The 14701-nt window shown below is 52.5% G+C and overlaps 4 protein-coding genes across 4 annotated transcripts; 2 read left to right on the forward strand and 2 right to left on the reverse strand.

The window, feature by feature from the left end:
- Nucleotides 1-1204: 1204 nt before the first annotated feature.
- On the forward strand, nucleotides 1205-3118 carry M406DRAFT_354018 (uncharacterized protein). The gene is made up of 3 exons (XM_040922805.1): nucleotides 1205-1670; nucleotides 2315-2404; nucleotides 2468-3118. Exons 1-3 carry the CDS (start codon nucleotides 1410-1412, stop codon nucleotides 2510-2512), a joined length of 396 nt encoding a protein of 131 aa, XP_040780414.1. The 5' UTR covers nucleotides 1205-1409; the 3' UTR covers nucleotides 2513-3118.
- A 13-nt stretch (nucleotides 3119-3131) lies between these two features.
- Nucleotides 3132-3982, reverse strand: M406DRAFT_96431 (uncharacterized protein; the record flags this gene model as incomplete). The annotated part of the gene is made up of 2 exons (XM_040926327.1): nucleotides 3132-3884; nucleotides 3968-3982. 2 exons carry the CDS (start codon nucleotides 3980-3982, stop codon nucleotides 3504-3506), a joined length of 396 nt encoding a protein of 131 aa, XP_040780415.1. The 3' UTR covers nucleotides 3132-3503.
- A 1737-nt stretch (nucleotides 3983-5719) lies between these two features.
- M406DRAFT_283848 (uncharacterized protein) lies at nucleotides 5720-8459 on the forward strand (the record flags this gene model as incomplete). Its single annotated transcript, XM_040918535.1, has 3 exons — nucleotides 5720-5821; nucleotides 5887-7170; nucleotides 7354-8459. 3 exons carry the CDS (start codon nucleotides 5720-5722, stop codon nucleotides 8020-8022), a joined length of 2055 nt encoding a protein of 684 aa, XP_040780416.1. The 3' UTR covers nucleotides 8023-8459.
- A 118-nt stretch (nucleotides 8460-8577) lies between these two features.
- On the reverse strand, nucleotides 8578-10140 carry M406DRAFT_14000 (uncharacterized protein; the record flags this gene model as incomplete). The annotated part of the gene is made up of 2 exons (XM_040915387.1): nucleotides 8578-8879; nucleotides 8931-10140. Coding segments are annotated over 2 exons (1512 nt in total), but the record flags the coding sequence as incomplete, so codon positions are not given.
- Nucleotides 10141-14701: the final 4561 nt, after the last annotated feature.

Raw genomic sequence — 14701 nt, forward strand, 5'->3', positions numbered from 1 at the left:
TTAGAAGCACTTCGATAGACCGTCAGCATTTTGCATCAGATTCTGAAGTTCAGAGTTCAGAGGGCTACATCGCCGAGGAAGGACGAACATTTTCACTGGGGCATCCGTTGTGGAGAGGGATGTGGGGTTTGAGAGCCTGCGCATGGTTTCTCGAGGACAGGGACGAAACGATGAGGGGGGCCATCGTGACCATGCCTTTTTCCCGCCACATGGAAGGGCAGAGAAGGCGTGAACAATCTGCCGAACAGACGTAGACCCGATCTGTGCGATGAGATCACCCGCGGCCCTCGTCCAGGCACAATGCATCCTTCAGGACGTCAAGGGGGAAACTCTGTGGTCGATCGTTTGATGTTCCTTAAAGGCCGTCCTTACCAGTAGTGCTTTGTAGCCTCTGGCAGTATGCACTGTTGCAGTGGGAGGAGGACTTCTCTTGGATGGCTGCCGCGATTACCAATCAGCTTGGCAACGATGATGTGAAATCCTCCATGCTCAGGATGACCTATTCATGACTCCATGACTTTGGCTATAACATCAACATTGGGTCACCTACCTAGGCACTAGGACTCGTTGCGCAGGACTGATGCTCAGCCCAAACCCTGATACCAGTACAGTTGGGGCTCCCTGAGTCCCTAAAAAGACGAGGCAATTAAAACAGCCTTGTCCACATGATCATCGAAAAGAATAAAGAATCATGAATAGTACATACTGCTGTACTGCACTGCAGCATAGTGCTATGGTAGTACAATCAGCCATCGAAGTCACCATTGGTCAAGGGGGCCATGCTGGCCGGGATGACTCAACTGCGTAAGGCTGTAGACACGTGCAGTGGATCGTCGGGCTTGGATCATGGACGGGAGATACCAAGGGGGCTGTTCAATGTGGCCGTGTGGCCTCAGTATGACGGTGTAAAATTTCCAATACGGTGACCTAGCCATACCATGTCAGGTGAAATTTTGTACCTCGTTCAGCGGTGCACTTGTGTCATCAAGCCGCTCGCCCTAGATACTCTGGTCCAATGCCCAATACAGTATCTGGTGCAGTGAAGGACCGCCCACTTGATCACCGGCGCCCCACTAGGCTTGCTCACGTACCCCTGTGCCCGCTTCGAAAGACCGCGTCCGTGCTCAGCTGTCAGGCTCAAAAAACAACTTGCGTTGTCCATCCACATGTTCTTCGACCCCCAACTTCTTACTTTTCCTCAACCACATTTTACCCTACCACCACGAGCAGAATTATTCTTTTTGCCCTTGAGGTTTCCTACCACCACTGCTTCTGAAATCACAGACATTGCAATATCAACTGTCAACCCGAGTTAGATTTCAACCTCTACTCTGACGTCCGCGACCGCATCCTCCATCGAGAAAGAACAAGACCTCCTGAGATCAACGCAACCAGCGGATCGCGACGAGATGTCCTCTACCCCACAAGAAGCCGACGGGGCCCAGGTGCCCCAGAAACACGGCAACATGCCCGTGTCCATCCTCTTCTGCCGCGAGTGCTCCAACATGCTGTATCCCAAGGAGGACAAGGAGGCCCGCCGCCTGATGTACCAGTGCAGGACCTGCCAGCATACCGAGGACGCTACCTCCAACTGCGTCTACCGAAACATCCTCAAGAGCCAGGCTGGCGACACAGCAGGCGTCACCCATGACGTTGCCCTCGATCCCACGGTTGGTGGCCCCAACACAAATCACACATCCAGCCCTCCTTCTCCCCCGCCTTCCCCTTCCTCTACCTTTGCCATGTGCGGCTGTTGCGGCCAGATCATCATGTGCTCTGATTGCGAGAACCGTCCTGCCGCCGTTCCCGCTCCTGGACCTTGTGAGCACGATTCTGTCGCCGATTCGCCCTCTACCCCTCCTCGCTCGTACCAGGCCGAGCAGGCCGCTCCAATATTAGCTTCGTCCGAGGCGAAAGATTCCTGGAACCGCATCCTCGAGGAGATCAGCAACTTGGATATCGGTGCCTTGGATGCCGACATGGACCTGGAGCCCGACGACGATATGGCCAACTGGGAGCCTGAGACGTAGGAGCACCTGCTCTTTCTGCATCGCATGCCATACGACTTACAATCTTGGTTACGACTTCGAGTCCGCATCTACCGATCCCCCACGACACACCTTCGACTGGGGCCTTCTCCCCTCTATACTCTAATCAGAGCACACGCGCAATACACTGCATAGCACTTGCAGATGGCGAGGGCAATGATGTTATTTCAGGAGCGGGATGTTGTTTAAAAGAGGATGATGCTTTGCATGATTCTTCTCTTGTTCAAGAACCTGCTGCTGACGTGTCGCCTCTACTTTCTTTCTAGCTACCTCGCTCGGACAAGAAGTGCCCCGCCTGCGGCCACGAGGAGGCTGTTTTCTTCCAATCCCAACAACGAACTAGAGATACTGGCATGGTAAGAGAAGCGCCAGGACCCTTCCCTCCTCCGATCACACAGAACCTGACGATGTGTTTGCAGAAATTGTACTACGTTTGCTGCTCCTGTGGTGAGATCTACCAGTAGGATGGTTCTCGATCTCCCACGGGAACAGTCTTTTTCAGTCGCCAATCTGTGGCTGCTCGCGGGCAACAGTCCGCCGCTCAGCCTTCAACTCCACCCCGCCCTGGTCAGGCTGAACCGCCCTCTGTTGAGAGAACTTGGTCACCGTCTCACGCGTTCATCATGTCGCCTCTGAATCTGCCGGCTGCCTCGTCTCTGGAATGGTATGACGGGGAATTTGCACAGCCAATGTCGAGGACTTTGTCCGCAGAAACTCGCGCGCCCTCGGTGCCACCTCCTCATCCAGAGTCACAGCCCGTGTCAGAGACTGTACCTACAACCCTCTCCGAGTCTGATACGTCCATATCGCAGAACGTGCCAACAGCGGGACAACTGTCCTTGGATGACTTCATGAAAACTGGTCCAGATCATTGATTAGGGGATTGGGAGTAAGGTTTGATTCGGATTCTTTCCGGCAAGGAGTTTAGGTGAGGATTGGAAATGGGAAGAATGGGCGAATAGACCGAAAATGGAACATGGTGGGAATTTGTACCAATAAAAATTCAGAAGGATAGGATTTCTCTCTGCAGGCCATCCCATCCAAATTAATTGACCAGCGATAATCTTCATAATCCCGAACCTTGCCATAGTTGTGATTGTATTGTAGGCTTGGCCTTTATTCCCCGAATTCGCTCTCATAGACTACATGTGATTTTGTTAACTCCTGCCATGCCCCTTGTATCAAGTATTGAGTGGTGGTATATAGCGCCGCCATCTTGACACCCATTCTTATACCTTGTGCCGCCAGCGCATCGAAAAACTGTTCTGCGCACCCATCTTTGATCCGGACTTGATGGAATGGTTCGCCTCCCGCGTCTTCTTCGTTCTTCCCTTGGAAATCCCTCGTGACCACGTCCGAGCGGAAACTACCAACGTTCGTGTGAAGAGACGGCGCAGACCCAACCTCCAAATGTCATATTAAATCTTCTCCTTTTTTTTGATGGTGACCTGTGGCTCATGCATGCATGGGCGCCATGCTCAAGATCTTGCTCCAGTTCTTCCTCCTCAGCTCCTGACCCACGACACCGTTGATCCGGCTCCCAATGGGCTCACCACCCTTGTTCAGCAGTACACAAGCATTATCGTCGAATCTGATCACGCTTCCGTCCGTCCTTTGGACCTTGTATTTTGTGCGGACGACGACAGCGTGGCGGATGTCGCCACGCTTGACCTTGTTGGCGGCGCTGGCGGAGGCCATGCCCTCTCCGGTCGCGGAACGTTGTTGCTGGACGACACAGACGATGCGGTCACCGATGGAGGCGTGTCGTTTCTGGCCGACAATCATGGCACACTCGACGATGCTGGCGCCGGAGTTGTCGATGCAGTTGAGCATGGTCTGCGGATACAAGTGGTCAGTCAACTTTGAATCTATCTTGCCTGCTCTGTCTTGCTTTCTCTTTTCTTGTACTGAGTACATACTTTTAATTGAATCATTTTGACTGAATTGTGCTCCCTGCGACCGCTCTCCGCGCTTGCTGGTGTTGGTTGGCGTCGTCTACGTCGTGGGCTGTGACTGCGCGTTCGGGATCCTGACGTTGTAAAATCTGCCACTCTGCCCCCGGCAAAAAGAAGCTGTCGTCGGACCGCAGAGATGGCCGTGTCTCCGGAGCTCGCATTGGTGCACATGTTGCACCCCTGTAAGGGCTTGCAGAGCAGGGATCCTAGAGGGAACCGGGCGATCACAAGCCTCTCCCACCCTACTCAGGTTCTGGGCCCAGCCTCTCCAGTTGCTTCTCTCAGCTCGGGCCGCCCCTCAGGTGCGACCTTCCAGGCCATGCCAGGGTAACACAGCGCCATTCCACCCCTGAATAGAGAAACTGGGCCCGGAGGGGGCCCATAGGGATCCATCCGTTGCCCTGCCACTCCAATTTCTTGTGGGGATTTGGCCCCCCCCAAACCTGCCCATCACGAAGATGATTTGATGGACTCCTTTGCCCCCCATTAGAAAGAGAAAAAATAAGAGAAGAAAAAAAGACGGAGGAAATCAGGAATCGACTTCATCACTGCCCGGCAAGGGAGGCATGGTACGATCCGTTTGTAGCGTTTGGTTTGTAGCTGAACTGACCTAAGTCAGCTCTTCCTCTCTTCAGTTCAAAGTGACTGACTGACCTGAGACTTTGAAAGCATCCACTTACCCCCAGTTCCTTCCTCGCACTTACCCTCAAATCATTTGTAATATGGTGCCCTCTCCCTCTGTCTCTCTCTCTTTTCCCCCTTGTCATATATCTTTTTCTTTGTCCCATGATACTTCCGCATCCGGGTCCGAGTCGTTCCCCCCCCCCCCCCTTTCCCTTCTAACCCTTCCCCGTCCTTCCTCCTTCCCCCGTTCCCTCCTCAGCTCAGCTCTCTCCCGCAGTTCCTCCCCAATACCCAGGGTGTACTTCGTACTTCGTACCATCCGCAGCTGTGTGTTCAACCCTCCTGCAAACAAGGCCTGTTCGTCATCACCCTTGCACGCATTGGCCGTCAGTTCACCCCTGCACTCGGCCCCTTGCTCTATTGGGATACATCGAAACCTTATGACGACAGCTGGATTTCCTTGCAGGGTCGAAATCGAGGAAGGCGCCAATCCCTCTGCAACCCAATTTATCCAATTTACCAGAGTACCATACAAGTACTCTCCTCATCTGTACGACGGGCCACCTTGCATGGAGGCGAAACCTTTGCCAGCCTCGGTTTGTGATATACTTGTCGTCGTCGGACCTGACCTGGTGGTTGTCACCCTCCAATTGCCCTTCGCGGCCCATTTGTCACCGCCAATCTTCTCGTCTCGTTGCATTTTCTCCTTCGCCCTCACCTCACCTCATATCACCACACACCCTCAGCCTGCTCCGCTGCCGTCAGCCCGTCTCCTCCTCTCCCTTTGACCAAGCGCATTCTTGCGGCTGGCTGTGTTCGCGACACACCCAATCATTTTTCCCTTTCCAACTTTGCAGCTGCAATTGAAGGACATCCCTTCTACCTGTCAGCCTGCGTCCGCTCATTGTCATCATCACGATCCACATTCTTTCACCAGCCCAACCTTCTTTTTCCCCCTCCCTTTCCGGTGGCCCTCTCCTTCTTCATCCTGCCTTTGTTTTTTTCTCCCCTCCTCCATAGCCACGGCGCATACGAAGGAGGCACACGTCCACCAGCGCAATTGGTTTCGAACGGCTGCGACTACTGTCGAGGATGTCTCGCTCGAGCGCAGGCTGCGGTGCAAAGAAGCCGGCGCTGACTCTGGCGCAATTGTCTTCATATGATGACATGTTGACAGATGCGCTCGTTGATCGGGTATGCGCATGTCTAGGACCGGCAGGGCATCTAGGCGCATTAACGGCTGACTCCCCCATCTGCAGGCATACTACTGGACCACAATTCCCAAGAATCGACCCTCGTACCATCCCTCGCGCGGCGTCAAGGAGGAGGAAATTACCAAGATCATACAGACGCATTTAATTGTCAACCCCGATATTGATATCGCCGAGCAAAAACTACTTGCGACTGACGGCCTGAGGCGATTCTACAATGCGCTCAAAACGCCCAAGGAGAAGGTCGACTTCAAGCAGCACATGCGCCGCTACACCCAGATCTATCTCTCCGACTGCCCCTTCGAAGTCAGCAGTACCAACAGGTACACCATAACCACGCATGAGGCCAGCATTGTGGCACGCCGCTTCATCAAGCGCAACGAGAGCATCAAGTACCTGTCCGGCATCCAGGTCCTTATCACCCCCGAAGAGGAGGCGGCCCTGTCCGTGCGAAAGAAGGACTTCAGCATCGTCGTGAGCAGCAGGAGTAGGATGGCCAGCTTGTTCATGGGTCCAGCTCGCTTCGCCAACCACGACTGTGGCGCCAATGCCAAGCTTGTTATTACTGGTCAGGCTGGTATCGACATCGTCGCGGTTCGGAGCATCGGTGTGGGAGAGGAGATCACCGTCACGTATGGCGAAAACTACTTCGGCGAGGACAACTGTGAGTGCCTGTGTCAAACCTGCGAGGACACACTGGCCAACGGCTGGAGACAGCCGGGCGGAGTTGCGCCTGTCAAGAAAAGCATTGAGCTGGACGGCACAGCAGCGCAAGGGTACAATACACGAGGCAGACGGAGGTACGGCAGGGGAGAGTCCAGGTCTAGAACACCCTCGATAACCCCGGACCTACGGCCGAAAGTCTTCAAGACGAGAGCCAAACAGCTCCGGGATGGAGATCGCGCGTCGACCGCCGAGTCTAGCCTCCCTGGCTTTACCGGCGGCGGCGGCAGTAGCAGTAGCAGCAGCTCGAAGCGCATCCGGGATTCTGACAGTCTTGCGACGCCGCCGGTTACGCCTGCAAAGAAGCAAAAAACAACTCATTATGAGATACGGCCGGTATCTCTGCGCATGGAGCGGAGTGTCAGTTCAGAGGATGAGTCGCGTGGCATTGCTTCGAGATCCGAATCATCGGCCGGTGAAGCTGTGCTCACGGATGTTACTACCCCGGAGGACACAACCGACCCTGCAGAATCGATAACAGCAAATCCCACGCCACTCTCTCAAGCAATCGAGAACTTGAAACAGGAGCAAGACGCAGAGGAAGCCACAGGTGCGGGCTTGAAGCGGGTGGCCCTCTTCTCTGACTCGATGGAACTTCCGTCTTCCTCTGTCCCGGTCCTCGAGACACCTCGGCAGCCCCGGCGAGCCCACGGTTTGTCCATTCGAGACATTCTGAACACGCCTTCGGTGCATGGAACTCCACCTGAGAAGGTCTCTGTTGACCATTTTTCGATCGCGTTCGGAAAACAATCCATGCCAGAGCCATTTGAAGTGAGCAGCACACGAGACGAGTCTCCAGATCCTCTCTCCACTGGTCTCGTGGATTTCCAAACTACACCAGCGAGTCCCGAAAGACGCACCCGTGGACGCCTGAGAAGGCGCTCCTTGGAAGGCTCGCCTCCACGCCAAGACATGTCCCTGCCACTGACCGAGGTCAATCGCCTCCCCACGCCTCCCGCTGGGCCTCCTGGCCACAGAGTACCTGGTGATTACGAGTTGACACCGCGGCTTCTCTCCGAGCCCGACATGGCCTGGGTACGATGCATGAATTGTTCAGTCGCATTTGTCCAACCAAATGCTTACTACACACGATCGTCTTGTCCCCGATGCGAGCGCCATTCTAAACTGTACGGATACGTCTGGCCCAAGACACAGCGCGAAGGACCTTGGGACAAGGAAGAACGGATATTGGACCACCGTACCATTCACCGCTTCCTCGCGCTGGATGATGAACTGCAAGCTCGTGGACGTGCAGCCATCAAACGACCCGAGACAAAGACTCCCAAGGAGGACACTCCAGTTTCCACATCGCAGGGCATCAGGAGGGGGTCACTGAGGAGTAGAAACAAGTCCTCCGCTCGGGACAGGGACAGGGACAACGATAGTCCTTCCGCGGAATCAGATGTCCGGCGCAGCGGGAGATCGCGCAAAGCGAGGGCCAGTTATGTTCGAGGTGTTTAGACTGCACCCTCGAGCTATAGGATGACTGGGTGATTTGAGCGCCCCTACTTGGGCATCTCTAACATTGCTCCACTGGTATCCGAACTGGTGCGATGCGAGGCCTCGAAAGGATAGTGCATCCTTTCTATTCCATAATGGACACAAGCTTGGCCAAGTCGAGAGACTCCAAACGTTTTGCAAGGCTTATGCAAGGAGATTCACAACCAGCGTGATATCTCTCCCGGGAAATGCACTAAAGCAACCGGAACAAGCGTATGTAACTAATACTACAACTTCGGGCCCGACCTCAAAACCTCTTGAGCAAAGCGTGCTATTGGCGATATGACGAGCGGGTTCAAATTTTGGGCAAATATGCTCACCCCCTCGGAGAAAGCCTGGAAGCATCAGAAGACTCAGAAGTTTTTTGGTAACGCTGCAATACAAAAATATCTAATATGACTTGTGCTACTGGTGTGCAACCGTGGGGATTTTGTGACCATCACCAACGTGTCACTACATAAGATCTGTTTCATTTCAGGTACTATTTTTCTTTTTCCTTTTCTTCTTGTACAGCACTTAATCCGGGGCGACATGGATCTGCCAATACCCTCTCCATCTCTGCGGTATGCCTTCATTATTCTTTGGGTCGTATTCCCTCCTCACCACCCCATCCTCTTCCCTACCTGACAGGGCTAACAGGCCCGACCGAGTACCAGTGCCCTGGTACGTCACGAAGTCTGCTGTGAGGTCCACATACTGCCGTATGCCGTCCTGCGCATCCATAGTCGAGCCGGTAGTCCACGAGAGCAAAAGAGGTTCTAGCAGCGGTGCATCGGTAATGGAAGGGTGCGACGTCCCCAACGAGGTCAGAAACCAGCCTTTGGTCCTGCAAGCTTGATCCCTCTTCCCGTCAGCAAGTGCCTCCCCACACGGCCTCAAGAGGTCATTGAGCTTCTCGACAATGTCACGAACGACTTCGAAGTGTGGCCGGCCGAAGAAGAGGCTCGGGCCGGGTCGGCTCCAAGAGGAACTGTGGCAGACAGCCACAGGAACAGAGATGTCATCGTTCAGAGGCCCACTGTTCTTGCCTGGATCGAGGACGACGGCGCCGCCAAACGGTCTCTCGCGCGTGGGGCCCGAGCGCAGGGCCTGGAGGACGCCCGTTGCGCCGTACGAGTGTCCAGCCAGAGTGATATTGGCGGTGTTGAGGCGCCCGGCGAAGGACGACAGGAGACTCGGCGGCGCGTACCCTGGGTGTCGTGCATTCTGGAGAGCGACTTCCTCGGCGGCAGACGGGGATGTGGTGATCTGGCGGAGGACATGGACGACAGCCTCGATCTCAGCCTCGCGGAAGGACAGCTGGGCTTGTTTCAACGCGGCCGTGTCCAATACCCCATCATCACCACCCTCGTAGGAAGCTGGGTCGAGATCGTTGAGGTGGAGGCTGTACTTCCACCTGGACTTTATTTCCATCCCGTCTTTGCGCGTGATCGCAGACGCCGGGCTGGAGCCGTCGCGATGTTCAATGGCTGCCACGACGACGCCGCGCGAGGCGAGCTCACCCAGGTAGGAGGTGTAGTCTGTGCGAGAGGAGGCCATCCCGTGGGAGAAAATTATGACAGGCAGCTGTTGTCCCTCTGCGTCCTCGCCTCCACCTCTTGGCGCTATTGAGTCAATCGCATCGTCGCCTTCCGTGGGGAGCAACGGCGCGCCAATCTGTGCTGGGATCCGAATTCCGCCCACGGCCATCCACATTGCGAATGTGAAGACGTTGCGAATGAGGAAATTGTCCATCTTTATGAAGCGCGCGTAGCCTTTTGCCGTGGCTGATATAGGCTTGGGAACCCAGTAGAGTTCATCCTCTTCATGTCTCTTCCAGCGAGTGCTCTGCTGAGTAGGGTAGTAGAGGGTGAAGAGCACCGTCTCGACCTCGAACGCAGGCTGCCCGCTTTCCTTTGTGGTGATCTCACTGACACGCCGGGGTGCGGCAAGAGGCACCTCAATATCTAGGCCACCGACACCATATGGGCCTGTGTATCCTGGGAGGGATGATGCAAAGAGTGGGCGTGATAGAAGGAGGCAGTATAGTACGTAGAGGACAAAGGAAGTAAAAAGGACGTAGCGGATGGTGAGGCGAGGATGGAAGAAGAAGGTCACTAGGTGGGTGCATTTGCTCGTGAGTGTTTTCAGAATGCTATACAGTTTCTCGAATCGTGATGATAATGATGATGGTGGGCCGGGCGCTGACCAGCGCATCCATTTTGGCGTTGTGGCCTGTCCGGGCTGCTGGGTGAGGAGGGTGTCATCTTCAAATCCTAGAGACGACATGGAAATCTCATCTGATTCGCGCATAGTGTATGTTAAGTTGTCCACAAAAAAGGCAGGTATGAGAACGATGCATGTGAAGTGATCGGATTCGTTGTTCAGCACATTTCAGACTTCAACCCGCAAGAGTTGTTTCTTGTAGAGAAGTTCAAAGGTGTAGAACATGTAGAGGCTTGAGGAAAGTGAGTAGAGCCGGTATCTCATACGTCATTTGGTGATATACTGCATCAGACCTTGCAAACCCTTACCCTAAGACCAAGGCTGCGCTATGTTGGATATTACCATAGTAGATCCTGATATCTGATATCTAGCTTCCCAAGTTCATTGTTCCGTTTCTCATTTCATGATCTGCATACTATATGAGTTATAATGCAAGTGTCTTGCTCCTTCTTAAAGAAAGGAAGAGGCGAGGCCCTACGCTCGCTGCACTAATGTCCCACTGTTTCCGACTGACGCCTCTCCTGCGCTGCACTGACAGCCCGCTCTTTCAGCAGCCTCTCACTTGCAGTATACTAATATACTTATCACCACTCTTGTGAGCATAAACTTCTTGTGTATTTAGGAATCTTCGCAATGCTACAGTGCTCATTACATGGAGAGTCTGGATGGACTGTCATGAGGGGACTCTTGAGACTGAGGTGTTAGACGAGGAAGAGAACGGGTGAACATGTTTACATCTCGATGCTATACACGGGGCTCAATTGGATTTACCATATGGGGCTAACATGCTTCTATTGGAAGTGCTATCGGAATTGGTGTCGACACGAAGTTCGCTTCCTACAATACGATGCCAGGCTGGGAATGCTATTCATGGGACTTCCACGGAGAGGACTGCTGTAAATTTCACGAAGGCAGCGGAACTATTACGCTGAGACGTACGGCGTTGGTGACAAGAGAGAAAGCCATTTGGAATCATTCAGGGGTACTACTTGTTTTACCAAAGTGGACAAAATCTGAGTTAGTACTCTGCGCCTCAAACATTCTTAAAATATCTCGATTTATTAGCAATTGTTACTAAATTGTATTGCAGGTAATGCATTTGCTACATGTCAAAGGCCGGTTCTATCCATGGTTGGCATGAAGAGCTCTGGAGCAAGGAATTCAACCGAATTCGTATGGCATAAGCTAAGCTAAAGGAATGTTAACATATTGACGCTGTAGTCTGGACTGGAGAGCGTTATTATAACGGGCAACTGAGCAGCGTTGTGAATTTATGATGAGCTTTCAAGTATGGAAGATTCGTGGCTTGACTCGCTATAGCACACGAAAGGAATCAACGGCACGGAGTGTGCTCCCCATCTGGCATGGCAGCTGGTCTGACAGATTTGCCACGACAACATTTACAGCAGGTGGGATCCCTTGAAGGCGAGTCTTGACGAAGTATGGCAACCTCTGGTTGGGTACTTTGCGCTGTCTTGGTCTCAAAATCTCTAAAGATAATGAAAATGGTTGTTGAATCGAGTAAGTCTGTCATCCATTTAGTCTCATCGCCACGATGCTCGGCACAACCAGGGTGAATGGTACGCACGATCATCAGAAGACGTAAATGGGACGAAGACGTGACTGTCTACCATCAGATGGCTCACGGCATCATTATTCGAACAAGGAATCGGGTTAAAACGGCAAATGCCGCCCCAGTGTCGTTGGTCACCAGCCAAGGTACTGAGCTGGTGAGAACCGTTTTCGGTTTCCGGGTTGTATTTCCGGTTTCTCCCCAGCCTTTTAAGAGCTTTTTATGATGATCATCTTGTGATTTATGTTCAAAATTTTGTAATCGATTGCATGCTTAGTCGTTGACCATCGGAATCTCGGTCGTATTATCAAGCAGGAATTCGGCAAAGCGGCAAAGAGGTCTTTGTTGCGCTGTGATCATCTGCACGTCTTTCACCTGTGAGCTTGCCAGCGACTATCTCAGTCATTCCAGACCGGAAGACGTGGATAGGTTACTGCTCTAGGTTCGAGCGATAATACGTGATCTTGAAAAGAGGAGGTCTTCGTGTTGGCGGGACCTCTTCTCATTGTCGGCGTTGGTGGCTTCCTTGTTCGTAGGAACCGTGTGGCGATCAGTCGATGGCGTGCTTCATATGTGGCAAGACAATAAATATGTCAGTCAGAATACGAGCATGCCCAGTGGATGTGGGAGAGAACTGCGCTGCGGAGACACTTTGTATGTTGCGTATTGACGAGCCCAAAGACCTCCGCAAGAGGTGTGTTATGTCCACTCTCCTCCTCTTTATCAAACCTTACTGGTCCATTTTTCACAATGGCCTTGACATTGTTTATTGCACAAAATACACGACTGCCATCGTTGAAAAATGCTATCAACATCACCACCCTCGAAGAAGCGTCATCACGACTCGAAATCGTAGGCGAAGTTGATAATGACAGCCAAAAAAGCCGGATAGATGGCAGGTTAAAGCTCAACAAAGATAGATATCTCATATCAAGCTCTTTAGTTCACTATAGACTGGATGAGTGTTGGCAGACAGGACCAGGTACTGCAAGGTCTTTTTAAAAAAAGAATTTCAGGCCCAGTGATGAAATATTTAGAAAAGCATAAGGACATACACTAATGTATATTCAGTCGGAATATGCCGAACCCAGCTCCGAAGGGTCTCATTGTCTGATACGAAATTGCTCATGATTTACGCCATAGGGAAGGTTCTCCGCCAGTCATCCTTGAATGGCGGGGTGAGAACGCACCATCAGGAACAGGCGACTGACTCGACGTGAACATGACTGACTGGTACCAACTCCTCGTCAAAGTTTGCAGATGCGGTAGTCGCGCTTGTGTTTGTTGAGCTGGTACAATTCCGTTGGTACAAGTTCGAGGCTGCGAATAGTGGTCTGAGACTCACACAAGGTCAATATTCGACATGAGTCTAAAATTGGCACATCGGTATCGACCCATCCGCTTCAGACAGTATGGGAAAGTAACCTGTTTGTCATATAGATCTCATAATCTGTCGGAGAGCGATATGAACTCAGGGCGTGAATATGCGCGCTTGAAACGCGGGTTTGGAGGCGATCTCGAGGCAAGTATGCGAGTATGGAGACTGCCCAGGTGCCGGATGGAACGATAGACATTGGGTGTGTGGAACTTCGGGGACTGCGTTGGCTCTGAATAACGCCTTATGAGAATGCAGTGGCAAGAATGTCAAGCAAAATCAACGCCGGGTGGGCTGGACCGAGCACATTTGCAGCGCGCGGTTTACCCGTTGTCGACACGCAGTGTAGGTTGGCGTTGGCAATCTAAAGACCTTCTTGAAAGGGACTGAATACGTGGCAGGGTTGGAAGCAAGCAAACAAGAAAAAGGTGGCAAGCAAATACTTTCTTATAGCGATGACTCTAAAGTCATCCAGGAGGAGACTAGGCGAGAAATACTTTTCCGCAAGTAATTGCTGATGCAAATTGCCTGAGAACTTCGATGACTGACACAGAAAGACGAACATCATCGTCGAGTCCTACCAAAACAGACCAACCACGACCCTAGCCGTATCTACACCCTATTTTTTGAAACAAAGAAGAAGAAGAAAGACAGACAGAAAAAAACAAGCCTTTTGGTGCGTTTGGCCTGTCACGAGACCGTATGAGGAAGGTGACTTCGGCGGACTCTCTGGATATGCAACTCCAAATCTACCGACGAACGCATCCCGAAGGTGCTCTCGAATTGGAGCTAAATGGATTCATAGCTGTCTGCATATGCTCAATGTGGAAGGTAAATATTTAACCTCACGCAGGCGAAGAGAGCCGCAATGCGCCCTGAAAAGCCATATCAGGGGAAACTTGGCATGAAGCTCTTATTCATCCCACCCGTTATCATGCACTGCATACCACTTTGAGGGAACGAAAAAAGCGTAATACGAACTAAACATTGCATCTCTTTCATTTCACTCCAAATCAACACAGAGACCGGTGTTATAGAGGCCGTCCTCGATGACGACAAGTTGGGAAGAAATGACAAAATCGCTCGCTCCCTCTTATCTCCCCGGCGCGCCCAGGTCGCTAGCTGTCAATGGACTGAGCGGGGTTGTCAGTATGGGTAAATCAGTGTGCCACCTTGCAAGCAGCTTAGTGAAAGCTCTGCCGTGATTGACCAGAAATTGAAACGGAGTAGGTCCCATTCTAGGAATGACTGGACAATTCATCCCCCACACCCCCCCCCCCCATTTGTATATGTCGTGCATATGCAGCGAGGACCCTTGCCGTTGGGACTTTGTTCTGAGCACAAGACCCTCATCAGCATATCTCTCTAAACCATCTTCGTGCCCTGCCGTGCCTGATGCCAGGCGGCAATAGCTCTGGTCACACGGCACGCAAGCTGACCTAGGGTGTGGTTACCCTGGGCAGCTCCCAGCATCCCGATTTGTCCTC

Source organism: Cryphonectria parasitica, assembly GCF_011745365.1.
Source record: "Cryphonectria parasitica EP155 unplaced genomic scaffold M406scaffold_1, whole genome shotgun sequence".
Taxonomy (NCBI): domain Eukaryota; kingdom Fungi; phylum Ascomycota; class Sordariomycetes; order Diaporthales; family Cryphonectriaceae; genus Cryphonectria; species Cryphonectria parasitica.

Coding starts and splice junctions, on each gene's coding strand:
- M406DRAFT_354018 (XM_040922805.1), top strand. CDS start 1,410: ATGTCCTCTACCCCACAAGAAGCCGACGGGGCCCAGGTGCCCCAGAAA. Junction 1,671..2,314: donor ACGTTGCCCTCGATCCCACG/GTTGGTGGCCCC, acceptor CTTTCTTTCTAG/CTACCTCGCTCGGACAAGAA. Junction 2,405..2,467: donor GAACTAGAGATACTGGCATG/GTAAGAGAAGCG, acceptor ATGTGTTTGCAG/AAATTGTACTACGTTTGCTG.